At 27.3% G+C, this 17,875-nt stretch overlaps 1 protein-coding gene across 6 annotated transcripts in view; it reads right to left on the bottom strand.

The window, feature by feature from the left end:
- Trpm (transient receptor potential cation channel, subfamily M) overlaps positions 1 to 17,875 on the bottom strand; it is a 747,840-nt gene that overhangs the window by 43,768 nt on the left and 686,197 nt on the right. For all 6 annotated transcript variants that reach the window (XM_075360566.1, XM_075360569.1, XM_075360568.1 and 3 more), the window contains 2 exons: positions 3,814 to 4,047; positions 331 to 488 (listed from right to left, as the gene is read on the bottom strand). In XM_075360566.1, the coding sequence (XP_075216681.1) occupies positions 331 to 488; positions 3,814 to 4,047 (392 nt within the window). The remainder of the gene's footprint in view (positions 1 to 330; positions 489 to 3,813; positions 4,048 to 17,875) is intronic.

Consider the following 17,875-nt stretch of genomic DNA (forward strand, 5'->3'; position numbering starts at 1 on the left):
AGAAGGTTTGCTTTGTTACTTTGTTCCAGTAGGAATAAAATAATTTATGTAATTATTTATTTCTAACAAAACAACCAATTAGTTTTTGTAGTATTAACACAATATTTATTTTGATATATTATTTTCAGACAACAGACCTAATAATTCTATATCAGACATCACCTTGACCAGGTGTTAATATATTTTTCTTATGTTTAGCTAATATATATTATACATCGTTATACCATCCCCACCTCAGGGAGAGAGGTTTTCTTGTAAAAGTACATATACAAAATTTATTTTTGAGGAGAAAATGTTTTTTAATATATATATATATATATATTTACTGACCTAACAGCAGCTGGTTCAGAAGAAATGATCTCCCTAACTTTTTCACATCCAAGTGTACAAATATAAGCTATACAGTAAATTTCTTGCCAAGAAGGACTTTGTTCCATTCGGACTAGCACAACGTAACTAAATATAACAAGGAAAATAATATACGCAATCTGAAAATAAAATAAAAAAAGAATTAAATAAAATCCCACTTAATAGCATTATAAAAGTAAGACGTGCAGAAACTAATGCAAATTAAGCAGTCATGCTTGACCATCAGTAATGAAATTAAAATATGAAGTTTGTATATACATATAAAGTTTGTATGTACATATATATATTATATTCACTTAAATTTTTGGTAATATTGATTAACTCATAATTCAGGCAACATTTCCATTGCAACTTACAAAAATTAGTCCCAATGTTTATTTGAATACTGGATTATAAATCTCTAAAATATCTTTTGGCCATAATCTATTTATTATTTATTTATCAATGGCATACACCAAAATTACAATATAACAATACAGCAGCAGTAATAGTAATAGGAAAAATGATCGATATGAACAGGGCATAGTAACACCTTTGCAAAAAGATTGTAGATTCCAGCATGGGAAGACTCAAGGTAATAAGTTGTGGTAGAACTTGAAGAATCTTTTATGCTATTAAAAAAAATCCAAAAAATTCTGGAGTTTTTATTAATTGTCTCATTTCTAGAAATGCAACTAACATATATATTATTGTTCTCTGTATTCTGCTGTTTTACAAAGCAACTGCATTACATTACTTTCCTTTCAAACAGGAATAAAAAATTTGTACTTTTAATAATTTACGAGATTTATTTTTAAAGTAAGATCCATTCTGAAATAAAAATAAAATTGGAAAATATGAACAAACTTTACTAAACAAAAAAATTACATTTATTTACCAATTTTTTACATAGCCGCCTACAACTTAACACATTTTTCATAGTGTTTCACTAGTGTCTTATTCCCTCTTCAAGAAATTCCACTGCAAGTGACTTACCACGCAGCAATGCCATTTCTCAATTTGTCATCATTGTCAAACCTTTGATGAAGTAAGCCACTATTTAAGGTGAAGAAAAGGAAAATAATTGCTGTGAGAGCTATGTTAGGGCTATAGGGTGAATAATTGAAGAGTTCCAAAAAATCTTTCCATTCATTTCAATGACTGATTTGCCATGTATCAAACATTGTCATGGAAAACAAAATCCCAGACTATAGGATCCCATCGCATTTGTTTTTTAAAGTTCTTTTAATGTTTCACAATACGTATAGGTATTTAGAGTGGTTCCACAATCATTAAATTCAACAACACCCCTTTTTGTCCAAAAAAAAAAACAGTAGCCAAAAGCTTCTTTATTGAACATTATTGTTTGAACTTCTTCAGCCTAGAAGATGATAAATTCCACCATTAACTACTACTTTGTCTTGATGTTCGAATAAGAAGTCCAGGTTTCATCTCTGATGACAATGTGATCAAATAATTCAACATCTTCATTTTCATAATGCCACAAAAATTCATGTGCTGCAGCAAGACGTTTTCCTTACATTAATGGTTAACATCTATGACTCTCATCTGTCATACAATTTTTTATGGCACAATTTTTCAGTTAAAAATTCATAAATCTAAATTAGTGTAACGTCAAAAACACTTGGGTCACTTTTTGTGAGTTGCTGTCACAAAACAGTAGTGACAACAGCTCTTTTGTGACTACAAAAACAGTTCTGTTTTGTAATGAAACATACAAAACAGTTTGTGAGAAAACTGGTACTGTAGTGCCAGATTTCTTAAAATTTTTCATCAGAATTTTCATTCAAATATGTGGCCTGCAAGCATCACAAATTTTCTTGTGAATTTCAACCACAGAATTATTTTTTGTTATCAAAAATTAGATTACTTCTCATACTTCACATTGGCAGAATCAAGAATTGTAGCACTTATTATAAATTACTATATTATTGTTTCTAACAGCTTACTATTGATTGAAATAACTCAGCTACACACATGCTACCTGATTACATTGCTTATATATGTTGCAAATTCAAAACTGACTTTACATTATAAAAACACAACTTGTACTAATTTAAAATATGAACATTATTCAGAAGTTAAAATATGATTGGCAATAAAGTTAATAAATTCTTTAACGGAAGTAAATTATGAGTGGAAATAATATTATTGTTATCAATAACAGGTCTAATGAATACTGATGTCTACAAATTACACAAAATATTTTTAGATTTTTGACCCAAAAAGTTAATTAATATTGTAGGTTTTAATAAATAATCATTTTTCCTCATGCTAAAATTATTTAAAAAAAAAAAAATAAATAAACAACAATTTATTCAGTTTAGGAATTGCTTAAATAATAGCAGCAATAAAATAGTAATAATATTTCTAATACAAGAAATTATTACTAATTTCAGTTTTAAGTAAAATATACCATATTGTATTAATGAAATAAGTCAGTAAATATAGAAAAATAAAACTACAACTCCTTAGCAACATTTTAAGTCTCAAAACAACCACCTGCTTGGAAACACTTCTGTTTAGAAAGGTGTTTCTGGGTGACAAAAAGTTGTGATCCAAATTCCTTGTACTGTACAGGATCTAGTTTCATTATCATAACACAAGAAAAGAATACAGAAAATAAAGTGATCAAAAATGGAAAAATTACTTTTTAGTTCATGTTAAGACTAAAGCCGAGCAGAACTGCCCTATCTTTCTGAGTTACATACATATTATTAAGGAAATATAATAAGATTTGATAAAAATCTGATATCCAAATCTGATGCCCTGAATCTATTTCAGACCACACTTCTCAAAATTAAAAACGGATATTTGAATTAGTTTGAGACTGATCAGAAGTTACCTTTAACATTTATTGAACTACATTGTAACATTTTTACATTTATTGGACTAAAATGTAAACTATGTACAAATCTAGTTGTAGTGCAGCAGTAGAATGTTTAAGAACAAGTGAATAACTTCCAGAAAATTTATTGTAAATCTCTGATAAAACATTATGTTATACTAAAATAATGGGTTTTAATAATTAAATTTTGGAATAGCTAATTACATTAATAGTGAAACATTTGTACGTTTATATTTTCATTCATTACTTCTTTCTCAGAATACTAAAAAAACTGATATCAGGTCTGAATCCAGCCAGATCCCAGAACATTCCAAATTATTGATGTCCAGATTAAAAGGGTTATAATACTCAGTAACTGAAAGCAGTACTCTATTTTAGAATATAACAAAAATCATACTACATAATTTCCAAACAAAAAAAAAAAAAAAAATAAATAATTATTCCAATGTTTACAAATAAATTGTAAAAATGTAAATTATTACACAAACAGCTTCAATAGACTACTTAAAATTAAAAAAAAAGTTCTTGTTAACATGTCAACAGACAATTACAGTCACCAGACTTTACTACATTAATAATAAATAATGAATACAAACCGAGTTTGCCCAGAATTTGGTAATTGGAGCTGAATAAAATTCATATAATTTTCTTTTTAGCCGAAGTGGGCGATTATTTTTTATTTCAAAATAGTCAAGCGGAACAGCAAAGAATTGGCTTCCACATTCAGAACTAACACTGACATTATCACTAGCAGCTCCGGCACCAGCAATAACTTTCCCATTTTCAGTTACAACAGTTTCCTTAGCACTTATTTCGTTTGAGATCAGTGCCTGAAAATAAATAAAATTATCATGAAAAAAATTTAAAAAATATTAAATTACTAACAACTTATAAAGTAGTGTATATATTTAATTAGAAATAAGTAAAAATTTACAAATTGTTAAAAATTTATATTGTATAATGGTATTATGTATAAAAGTAAATAATAATAATAATAATAAATGCAACTTTCGTGATAAAAAATTTAACCAATGAATGTGGTGCAAAAGAAACTGTTTTAACATTAAAAATTAATATAAATGTAAAGTATATATAATAATTAAAAAATATTTATACATTAATATTTATAAAATTAGATATATCTGTGTGAAATAAAATGTAATAAAATTTATTGTGAATGTACATAATAAAATGAAAAAAAAAACAAGTTTTACATTTTTTTAAATTTGCGCTAAATTCTGATTGTTGTAATTATCAATCTGTTTTTTTTTGCAATTAGCTACTTTTTAGTTACACCTTTTTTGCCAGCTCAATAAGTTCTCCACTATAAATTTCTTGTACAAAAAATGTCCACACACATTCTTTATACCCAACTGTTATCAGTTGTACTTAATCCAAAACCTTAATGAAAACTGTCTTTTTGATTCCTAAACATAAATATTTTTAATTTGCTTTACTATGCTATTTTTTATAATTATCTCAGGTTACTTCCAACTACACTACAATGGCAACAGCTATTGGACAATACATGTTTTTAATGAACTATATTTACCATGTAAACAAATTTTCATACAATTTTATAAAAAAAATTAGAAAGGAAAACATGCAATAATGAGAACCAAAAAACACACACACAGATTACACTACACTTAACCTAGACTTGTTTGAAATTAACAAGACTGGGACAAGTTTTAGACTGTCCCAGTCAAGAGAAGCTTTTAGCAAACTACAGAAGAGTGAAACTACCCAAAAAATCAGCTAGTAGACAACTAATAACAAAAAAAGTATGTAATGCAAGTGTAGTGTATTACCAAAGTTCATTAATTGGCTTATATACATGCTTCATTTATCCTCAAGTAGTAAAATCAAAACAAAATTCTGTTACACACTTCTGTTAAGTTTTCTGAAACTTAAGACTTCTGTTAAGTGTGTTGAAATTACCGCATCAGTGAACCTGAATTCTGTAATAGGAGCTTGTAAGTCATTAAAAATACTCACACAACTGTAAATTCTCTTGGATTACAAATTATTAAACTTTTACTCCATGATTATTATAAAGAATCTCAATAATCTTGAATTTTAATATAAGAGATCTGGTCAAAACTTTCAGGCAATTTATTCTTAGTGGTTTAAATGTTTCCATTTTCACTTCAAAAATTTATACCATTGTTTTCTTATCTTAAAAAAACATTGCTGAAATGTAATTTCCAATATAACTTCAGTTCTCTCAATTTTTGTTCAATGTTTTCAAAGGTATCATATCCACTGCTTTTTTCCATTGTGTTTTTAATTCTCAAGAAGGAAATAGTCACATGGAGCCCTGTTTGGTAATTAGGGTGGTTTCAGTATTGTCATATTATTTTTGACAAAAAATTTTCAAAAAACAACAACGTTTTGTCATGAATAATTTTCATCAATCATTCTGCCATAAATCGAATAATATTTCACAGATAATTTCAATGATGAAAAATACCTAAATAGTAATCTTAAACACAGTTAAAGTTAATCTTAATGTTTGCATTTCAAGGAATAAGCTCATGTAAAATAAGAGCATGAAAGCTAAAAAATATAGTACAAACTTTAATATTTGATCAAATTTCATGTGCTTTTTTTCAGCCTTGACGCACTTAGAAGCTTCTGTTGACAGGCTTCTGATTTTGCTTCATCAGTTATAATGTATTGTTCCAAACTTAAAACAACCATGACTTTATCATTTCTTCAATAATTTCAAGATAATTCAATGTTTAGTCAAACAGTTATGAATAAATTTTGTTATCACTTGTCTTACCAGAAATATTTTTGAATACTACTTTGCATAAATCTTATGAGGTAGCAATCTCTTCAGTAACTCTGCTAATAGCAATTTTATGATTATTCAAATTTGTTTCCTCAATTTCCTCAACATTTTCATTAATCACTCATATCCTTCATCTTTCAATTATATAAGAAAACTAGTTGGAAGGAAAAAGGTTAATTTTTTCTCCTTATAAATTTTCATTTTAAGTAAATTTATTATAACTTCTAATAGATAAAGCTAAATAGATAATGGAAGAAATTATGAAAAAATTATGCATTTTAAAAGTTCTTAACAGAGAAAAGAAGAAAATGATAATAAAACACTTAGTTGTAAGAATAATAACAACTTAAAAACTAAATTCACAAGAACAAAAACTGAAAATATTCAAATCTTAACAAAAAAAAGGGAATAACACACCATACTTTAATATTAGAAATATAATATCCATGCATTTTAATCCATTCATGAAGATTATTATTAAATAATAGTAAATTGTAAGAAATAAGTGCTTTTATTTTAAGTTTCAAATGTAACAAAAGAATCTTATTACAATATATATATATATATATATATATATATATATATATATAATGAAAGGAAACTGATAAAAGCTAATTAAAATTTTTAAGTGATCACAATTCAAGACTCTCACAATAGGCTAGTAAATCAAGTTTTTAATTTAATACTTGCTTTTCAGAATGTCCTGTAAAATTTGTAATTTGAATTTAAAAAAAATTTAACACTAAACAGAATGTGGAACTATAAATTTTATACAACAGGTTACAACGCATTAACTTAAAAATTGTACATCACGCTTTTATGAATTCAACCCTATAAACAAACCTACTATCCAATAAATCCACAATCTTTTAAAAACACTGGTCAACAATAATTTTGTTACATAGTCAATATTTGCTGAATCTCATGAATTTTTAGGTGCTGATTCTGAATATGAAGTCAGAATTTCTCTACCAGCCTCTGACTTTTTGTAATTGCCCTTCCTATTTTCTACCAAGTACATGTGTATGAACAATGCAAGACAATATATTACTTTTTTTTTATTGCAGCATTTAATTTTCTAAATAAACTGTAATTTATCTGAGTTGACAAATGGCCGTGAAAAATAAATATTATTACTATTATTATCATCATTATTATTTACACAGTTATTAAAACAATTACAAATGATACATACACATATGATTCATATCACATTTCTTTTTAAATGTAACTATATCAACCATTAGTCACACATTTTACAGCATATATAATTTTGTTTTGGTAACTTGGTGCTGGGTGTAAAACAATAAACAATGGCTAAGAAAAATTTTAATTACAAAAGTCAAGTGCAATTTATCATATGTGTAACATTTAATGGTGCAGCTACTTTTTCTACTGATTTGTGATTTATTTTTCTCTGTAAAGTCAGTGTATAAACTGCAATAATGTGTGTAAAGTGTTTAAAGTTTTGTAATATGTGTCTGTGAGTGTATTGTAGTGAAAATGCCACCAAAAAAATAAAAATGCCATGCAACTGCATTAACCAACCAGACAGTTTCTGTTATATTTGTGGTGGGGTAACATTAAAGTCTTAGGAAAGAAATATAATTCCACTGATAAAAAAAGATCATACGAATTCTATTTTAGATGTAAAGCAGGTGATCAGGACAGGTCCTGGACTCCTCATATTTGCTGCAATTCATGTGAAATCCTGTTGACTAGTTGGTTGAGTGGATCCTGTTACATGACATTTTCAATATCATTAGTTTGGAGAGAACCGAAGGATCACTTCACAGACTGTTGGTTTTATATAACAAAAATATTAGGTATAAGAGCTAAGATCAGTCATACTGTTATATATCCTGATATTCCATCTGCTGTAAGACCAACCCTTACAATCCACAGTTTCCAATTCCAGTAGAACCAAAAACATGGGAAGTAGACAAAGATGAAGCTGTTTATATTGAAGATTTGCAGATGTATCAGATGATGAACAAAGGAAAGAACCACACTATTTAGAAAGTATAAATATTCAACCACACTTAAATTATCAGTCAGAATTAAATGATCTCATTCACAATATAAACTTATCCAAGAAACAAGTAAAAATCTCACATCACGACTGAAAGGATAGAATCTTTTATAACACAATATTAAAATAAATGCTTTCCAGGTCAGGCAGTGTGAATTTGAACATTTCTTCTTCAAGTGCAAGGTTCATGATGTGGAATCTTTACTAGAAGCTTTGGACATGTGCACCAAGCTGATGAATGGTGTCGTTTTATATACTTCTCAAAGCCTAATTTGAAAGCAGCCCTTCATCATGTTGGAAATAATATCCCACCTATTCCTTTAGCTCATGAAGCTCAAATGAAAGAATCATATAGAAATATGAAACTTGTATTGGATGTGATTCAGTATAAGAAACATTTTTGGCACATTTGTAGAGACCTGAAACTGATAGCACTGTTATTGGGTTTACAACTTGGGTATACTAAATTTTCTTGCTTCTTGTGTAAGTGGGACAGCAGAAATATGAAGAACCATTAAGTTAAAAAAAAAATAGAAACAGTGACTGTAGAAAGAACAACCTTGTGAATTCAGCATTAGCAAACCCTGAAAAATGACCTTCTACCACTATACATTAAGCTAGGTTTAATGAAAAATTTCATTAAAACAATGGATTGTAATGGGACTCGATTTTACTTATTAAAAAATAAGTTTCCTAAGTGATGCTAAGATGAAGGAAAGTATATTTGTTGGATCGTAAATAAGAAAACTAATGATGAAATTGAATTTGAAGACAGATTGAATTACTATGAGGTTGCTGCATGGAATTTTTTAAAAGGTTGTAAACAACTTCCTTGGAAATCATAAGAAATATTAAATATTTTACAAAAGATCCACTTCTTAGAATCTCATCTGGATTTTTTCCCTACAAATCTTGGAGCTGTGAGTGAGAAAAATAGAGAATGTTTTCATTAGGAATATCCACCATGGAACAAGCTACCTGGGAAAATAGAATACAAGTATGATGGCTGACTACTGTGGAATCTCAAGACTGATGTAACTACAGCAAACTACACCAGAAAATCCAGAAGAAGTAGATTTTAAATGTGTAGAAATTGCATGTATAATAATGTTATAATACTGTCACAATGCTTTTTTCTTATATTAAAAAATATTACGTACAGAAAACCTATACCTGATAGAAAAAACCATTTACATATTTGAAATCAACATCAAAAATACTATAACAATCAGCAGCTATTAACATTCTTGCAACAAACAAAAAACAAAATTAAAACCAAGAACTTAAACAATTCAAACATCAATGAGTTTTATATTAATTCAAAGTCTCCACTTACTTGAATTTCGTATTCAAGAAATTTCTGAAAATTTAATTTTTCCCAGAGTTTATTCATAGGGAAATTATTTTAACTATAAGAACTGCATGCGTTCCAAGAGTAACATTTTAGAGGAGAGATTTCTCCAAAGTATTCTTGTCTACTCATATTTACTGTACAAACAAGTCAACATTTTGAAAAATAAACAAAGAATGTGGGAAAAATTTTTATAAATAATAAGATTCTTATGTTTGAATATAGTAAACTTTTTATAAAATCATAACAGAGAAGAGAAAATCTTTAATTATTAGCTGTTCTAAATGTCTGCACATATGAAAACTGGAGAAATTCCTATACTTAATGAAAATTTTTGTTCTAAAGAAAATCTGATGTAAAATATAGTGGTTTCATATACCCTCAAATACATCTGATTGGTCCCATACTTTGGCCCATTTTGAATTTTCCAGTGAAATCAATCTGTTTCAAAAGATTTCTTAAATTGTTTTGTTAAGGGCCTCACGAATATTCTTACTGTATGATATGTAAATGCATATGTAATATTAAAATAAATATAGTAAAATTAGAGAATTCTTAACATTTATAAGTACATGTAAAATCAGATTATTAAAATAATTAGATCTGAATATTACATATTACACTGTGTAAAGTAATCACAAGTCATATTCATAAAGCAAGGGCCATCAACTTATATTTAAATATTAGTGGGTCTGAACATTTTCACGCATGCAGGACCATCTACCAGCTATTTATAAATCCACTGCAGTTGTTGTTTTGATTAAGTACTCGTTTGTCTGCCGGTGAATGCAGATTGCAATGTCTGCGACAACTGTTTCTCCTGCCAGTTGTGAAATGCACGCTGTTATTCGATATTTGTGTGTAAAAGAATCTTCAGCTGCTGGAATTTATCTGGAGTTGTGCCTAGAGTGTATGGACCTACAGTGTCACTTTAAAAAAAGCCAAATAAATATGCATGATGAAGAGCAGAGTGGCAGGCCCAGTATTCAGACCAATGAAATCTTTGAACAAGTGAACTAAAAACTACGATGCGATTGGCGATTGACGTTATCTGGCTGATGGATTTCTGCATGTTGAACGTACCTCTATCTACACAATTGTCACAGAAAAGCTCAGATATCACAGACTGTGTGCAAGGTGGGTATCAAAAATGCTCACCGACCAACACAAAGAGCAAAGAATATGCAGTTGACGAGCATCTTTGGACCGCTATCGACAAGATGGAGATGGTTTGTTTTCCCACGTTGTTATGGGTGATGAGACGTGGATATCCTACATCAATGCAGAATCGAAACAACAGTCAATGCAGTGGCCCATTCAAATTCCCCAAAACTGAAAAAGTTTAAGCAATCTCCATACTCAAGTTGAAAAATGTTGGCTACTGTTTTTTGGGATGGAAAGGGCATCATTTTGGTTTCATGGAACGTGGATCAACAATTACAGTTGATGTATACTGCAAAACACTCACCAAACTGAGACATACAATCCAAAATCAACAATGCAGGAAACTGTTGTCTGGTGTAATCCTCCTTCAAGACAAAGTGCATCTACGCACTGCTGCCTTAACCAAGAAGAAGGTTCAAGATTTTTGTTGGGAACTTTTTGATCACCCTCCATACAGTTCCGACCTTGCACCTAGCAACTACTTCTTCTTCTTGCATTTGAAAAGTGGCTTTGTAGGGAACGGTTTAAAAACAACGAGGAATTCAAGACTGTTATTGTCAACTGTTTCAATTCCCAGATGGCGAACTTCTATGCAGAACAGTTAAAGAAATTGGTGCAGTGTTACAAAAAGTGCTTAGAACTGAATGGCGATTATGTGGAAAGGTGAAGTAGATATATATATAGTAAACTTAAACTGCAAGTAAAAACCTTTTCTCACAAGTTATTTTTTTTAATAACCAAACAGCTCTTACTTTATGAATATGGCTCGTTTATTAAAACTGACGGTAAACCAGAGAATCTGTTGTAATTGATTGACTACAGCCAAGATCAATTTCTCTAAATTTCTTTGAATGTAATTTTTTTTAATTAAAACGATTGAATTTGTTTTAAAAAAATTATATACATTGCTTTTAATAACTATTCTTTTGAATGAAATTTTAATAGCATTTATAAGTAAAATAATCATATTAAATTCACTGTTTTGAGTTAATTTTGATATTTGTGTGTGTTTAGAATGCAAATTTTGAGTGTTTCATTTGCCAAACTTCAACAATTTAAGTTCATAATCTAAATATTTAAAATTACTCTTAATTCATTAGTTATATAACTTTTAATGAATCCAGGTTAATTAATTTGCATGTGTTATATAAATATTTTCAATTCAATATGATATTTTTACTATCAAAAATCAGAATTATATAAGGATGCTTCTTTCCATCACTTCTAAACACAAAATTTCTTTTCTTCATTGTAGTCTAATGAGAGTCAATAATTCTGGTTATTGTTTTACTTGAATCAAATAAAACTGATCATTTTACTGGCCTCTATAGCATCAAAAAAAAAAAAAACTAATTAATGATTAATTTGAAATAAGGACTTGCTCAACAAAGAGCAATTAAAAAATAAGTTGGGCCTTGTTCTAGGATAACAGTAAAAGAAAAAAAAAAATATATATATATATACAATGAATATTAACTAAGTTCATTTTCCTCTTGATTGGATAGTTAAATACAATAACAAGACAAAAAATTTGACTTAAAAACACTACCTTTATTACTTTTTTAGGTTAACCAATCAACTATACAAACTTATAAATTAAATACACAGCATTTTACTTAGAATTCTCTAAACTGCCTCAGGTGACAATACACATTCATTCACACATCATACAAAAATTCTCTTGCATACTTGCTTGCTAACATACTTACATACTAAGTATGAAAGAGAATTTTGTATGATCTGAGTATGAATGTGTATTGTCACCTGAGGAAGCTCAGAAAATTCTAAGCAAAATGCTGTGTATTTAACTATACTGTGTATTGTTGATTGGTTAACCGAAGAGAGTAGTAAAAGTAATATTTTTAAGTAAAATATGTCTTGTTATTATATATATATATGTGTGTGTGTTACACACATACACATATACATATATATACATATATATGTATGTATGTATGTATGTATGTATGTATGTATGTATCTATGTATGTGTGTGTATGTGTGTGTGTGTGTGTGTGTGTGTGTGTGTGTGTGTGTGTGTGTGTGTGTGTGTGTGTGTGTATGCATAAAACTAAGTCAATAATTAATAAATCATAAAATTCCTTCATTTAAAAGACAACTGTAATGAACTGATCAAGTACAGTATTATTTTAATACAATGAGGCTAGTATTTAAATTAAACTATAAAATTAGCTTTAAAAGAAATAAAATCCACAACTTTTAAAATTTAAAAATAGTTAAGAATTAATACTTAAAAAAAGGAAGAAAATATATGTATCTGTAAAGGCTGGTATAGTAGGAAGGAAGTATTACTTTTGTTATGCATGATAAATAAACAGAACTTATAATTATTTTACTGTGATAATAATAATATTTTTATAATTTCATCTCTTTAAAGAGTCATTCTTCTATTTTATAAAAATATCTATTTAGAATAAAGAAAAAATATTCTTCAAGAAAAATAATGTTCATATAATAAAAACTTAAGAGTAATGGTAATTAAATAGAAAAAAAATTGGCTCTAATCTTAATTTAAACTACCTGGTCTTATTACTTCATTCTTATTAAAGTATATAAAACCATAGATTCATATTCATGGTGTATGTAGATAGGTGAAGCATTCCAAGCATATGCAGTGATCATGAAAGATGTGGGGGTTCCAACCTGCCCTTAACTTGGCCCCAAATTCAAAAAATAATAATACTGGACTGTTTACTGATTTAAAATGTGAATACCATTTATAAATGCTAAAGTGTATAAAATTTTCATCTATACACTATTTTTAATACAGTCAACTATTTTATCCATGGTTATGGTAGTACAGACAGACAGTTATTGCTGATAATAAAACCCGCAGATGATCTGCAAGAAATGAGAAAAAAAAATAAAACACTTTTTAAAAATATAAACACAGAATTTGTGTTTAATTAAAAAAATCACACAAAAAGAAAATAAAAAACAGAATAAACCCTAATTCTGATTAAAGAACACAAAGACTACTCAAGAATTTATTAAAAAAATTAATTAAAAAAAAAACAGATATATATTTGACCCCTAACATCCCAATCACTTTTCAATGGTTTCTCTTGATCTTAATATTCACTAGCATAGAGTAATAACTGTTCAAATTTTTAAATATCACAATGCGGCAACTCCAGCAATCACTCATAATACTGGCTGGAAATCTGTTTCTCTTGCCAAGATTTTACACTTATTGTGAGACTTTGTAACCAAATATCCATCACATAAAGTTCCAAAGTATATGCCATACATTACAAAGTTTAATTTATTTATGTGCAGTTTAGTTTAGCTACATGAAATTTTTCACTTTCACTTATAAAGGAGTAAAAAAAGCAATTGGTTTAAGATTTTATTCTAATATCAGGAGTCTATTTTTAATATCTTAAAGTTTTCATATTTTTAAATTTTCATAAAGTTTTTTAAAAATTTAATTTATATAGCCAAATAAATAAGAACAAACATTTAATTATGGATATATAGGCATACATCAACAATAATAAATAAATTGCCTAACAGAGTAATAAAACAAAACTAAAAAACATATTAATAAATTTAAATTCCCAGAACACCCTGATGAAAGATGAATACTTTAAAATGATTAAATATGAACATTTGAACAGCATGATAAAAAATGAAACACTTAAAAACTATTAAATATATACTCAATTGGAGAAAGATACTCCTCTGGGGAAGAAGTTGAAAATTATCTCTTGATTTTATTTAGGTCTTTGGAAGAAAAACTTTCATAAATTTGAAAATAATTCATTTAATAGTTAACAATTTAAAAGCTATAAAACATTTACTTTCACATTATGAAATTCGTTTTTTTAAGGATCTTTCTATTAATTTGACAGTAAGTTGTTAATAATTTTATTACGAAGGTCATAAAATTTATACTAATTATAATCATACTAGTAACATCAATTTAAAATCTGATGTAAAATGAAAAACAATCATTTGATCATGCATTATTTTCTCTATTGTAATAATAATAATAATAATGTAATGATCAATGTAATTTATTTATATTGGTAAAAATATTACAAAAAACTTCAAACTGTTATGATGATTATACTTGTTTAAACCTTTGAGATTTGAACCTCAAACCATAAAATTAGCAATTTCTACTATAAGATCAGATGCAGACGTAACAAATATAAATGGTTTTTCAATAATTATTTTTTAAATTAGCTGCTATTACTACTATACCAGTATCTTAATATTTTTCTTAAGTTATTGGATATTCAGATTTAAGATATAAGAACAGAAAAATATCTCTCATTCAGTTAGTTCTTTTTTATTACTCTATTACACATTTTATTTATTAATACTGATGTTGACAATCAATTAAATAAGTGATTATACTATATTTAAATAATGTTTTGCTTTAATTGTGAATATACATAACTATTAATATTTTTTAATAATATATATATTTTATTTTATTTTTATATTTTTTAAATAATAAATTTTTGTATATACATATTAAATCTAAATATATATAATACACCAAGTACTTTTGATATTTTGGAATTTTATAAAATAAAGACATTCTTGAAGTAAATAATTATAAAAAAATGGACTGTATGGAAAAATAACACATGCATAATTAAAAACCAATCAAACTAAAGAACATCAAAAAAAGCCTGAGAATGATGATCTGTGCACAAACATGATGTCTGCCTAATCATAGTACAGAGGATTTATATGACAATGAATAAACTGATATTCTAATATATAAACTAAAAATGTTGTTTTTAGAATGGAGATTCTACAAGATCACCAGCTTCTTGCTCTTGAAGCTGCACTCAACATAAGATGAACGATTGATTCGTTCAATTACTATTTAATCTTAATTTCATAAATTATGTAATTTAATTAATTAACTGTCATTTATTTTACATGAATAATTGGTACATAAAACATCCCTTGAGTCAAGTAGTCCTAAATACCTATATCTACTTAAAGGTTTAAAATACAAAACCTTCTTTCTTAATTCAAATTACTTAAATCCGTCATATGTGACTTAAAACTACACCAAGTAAGCATAGATTTTAATAAATTAATTTCCTTCTAATCATGATAGAAGGAAGCTTTAAAAATTTGAATGAATAAACAAGTGAGTCATTTTTACAATAATTTTATGTAAGAGATGTTTTAATTACTTAAAAAATTCTACATATTTAAATCACTTCTGCAGTATCTTCATGGTAAGCAAAGAAAATAACTTTGAACTCAATTAAATTGATACTCCGGTTATATAAATTTTCTATATATCTATTTATATTTCTTATTTTAATTTTTATTTTGTTTTTCACTTTCATATTGTACATTGATGTTAAACATGACAATCACCACATTAAAAGGCCTTACAGTGCACCCTAATGATACCTCACTAAATGAACTGTGCTTGAGCAACAATAGTTACACACAAATATATTTATTACAATTTTATATCACTGTTATGAAGTAATTCAAAATAATAAGTTCTTGTACCTAAGGCCAGCAGCGCACACAATACACACAAGACAAAGCTTGTGTTTAAAAACAGATAGAACACAATTTATCTAAGCAGTGGAACATATATATTTTCATAAAAAATTTTGTCTAAAAATGATACAATATTTGTCCAAGTAATAATTTTATCTTTCAAATAGAACCTAAATGTATTGGATTAGAAAAAGGTTACTGGACTACAGGAATGAAAAAAAATATTATGGACAAAATAAATGCTAAGTAAAAGGCTTGAGAAATTATTATTTAATAAAATAATCGACCTAAACTAAGTTTTTTTTTAGGTTTTTTAATTTCAGTAAAAAAATTAAAATTGCTCATGTTTTCTTATAATGATAATAAATTGATCAGAAACTTCAGTTATGACAAAATTGTGTTTACTGCAATGTTAGCTTGGTGGTATGTAACCTTTGTAACATTGTGTCATCTTCATATCCATTCCAGTCACAATTATTAGTCTAACCAAGTTAAATCTACGACTAATCATTAGTATTAACTTGTCTGATCCTATCCATAAAACAAAGATTCTATAGTTTTCCTTTCCAAACTTATAAATTCTTGGATAATGAATTACTTTTATCACTTATCTTGTAGCGAATTATTTAATTTATGCAAGCCATATGTTACATTGTCTCAGTATATTATTCAAACTAAATGGACATGTGAAGACACTAAATTACTTCTATATTTAATTAATCTACTGAGAAATGACACCCTAGAGTAACAGCATGTATTTGTGTTATAATTATAAAGTCATTAATTCTGAAATTTTTAATTTAATATTTCTGAGTGGTGGCAAACCACAATTAAATGAGGCTGCTAAAAATGGGTCCTGCAATATACAATAAGTTTATATAATTGTAATAATCAAGAGTTTTTCATAGACTTTTTGTGGTTATAAAATCTTTTCAAATTCAATATAAAAATTTCTTCAAAGTTCTCTCTTTCTCTTTCTCCACTGCAAAGGTGAACATAATATCTTATAATCCTATTCTGTTTTTTCTCAAGCAATTTTATCAATTTCCAAATTGTCAAAATACATGCTGCTATTATAGGGTCTGACATTTCACAGTATTTTGATAAATATAGAAGTGATGTGATGTATTTGCTTGTCCATTCAGTTTGAATAATAGAAATACCACTGAGCCAATATAACATATGGTTTAAGATAAATAATGTGATTCTATTATGCATATCCATATCAGGTATAATAGATCATCGATATGAACCAAGGATGAATTGATCCTTATAACATAATAGATAGACAGTGTTTCTATGTCTTATAACTCTACAGAACAAGAAAAAACTACTTTCTGTTTGCTGTTTTTTCATAAAATTCAAGGTCTCTTGGTTTTTAATGTGACTAACTTATTATCTTTTAACATAATCTCTGCCTCACATGGATAATATACCAGTTAGATAAATAATCCTCTAGTAGATAATGAAGAGTTGACTGTATCCTATATACTTTGTTACTACTACATTCACACCTTAATGTCATCTTATAGCAGTTTTAAAGAAAATTCTAAACAAGTATTACATTACAATAAAATTTTATACTTTTGCATAACAGATACATCTATATTTCCATAGGAGTATCAGTAAAAACCTAATAATACACATATATTATGCACAATATAATTATCATCTGTCTATTTTTTCAAGCTTTTACTTTAATAACCAAGCCATATTGAAGTCTATTAATTTTTAAATACATATTTTTCTAAGATTAAACATATTTTTTACAAGATTCCTAAAATAAAAGTGTTGCATAATTAA

Source organism: Lycorma delicatula, chromosome 3, assembly GCF_047948215.1.
Source record: "Lycorma delicatula isolate Av1 chromosome 3, ASM4794821v1, whole genome shotgun sequence".
In the NCBI taxonomy this organism is placed as follows: Eukaryota; Metazoa; Arthropoda; class Insecta; order Hemiptera; family Fulgoridae; genus Lycorma; species Lycorma delicatula.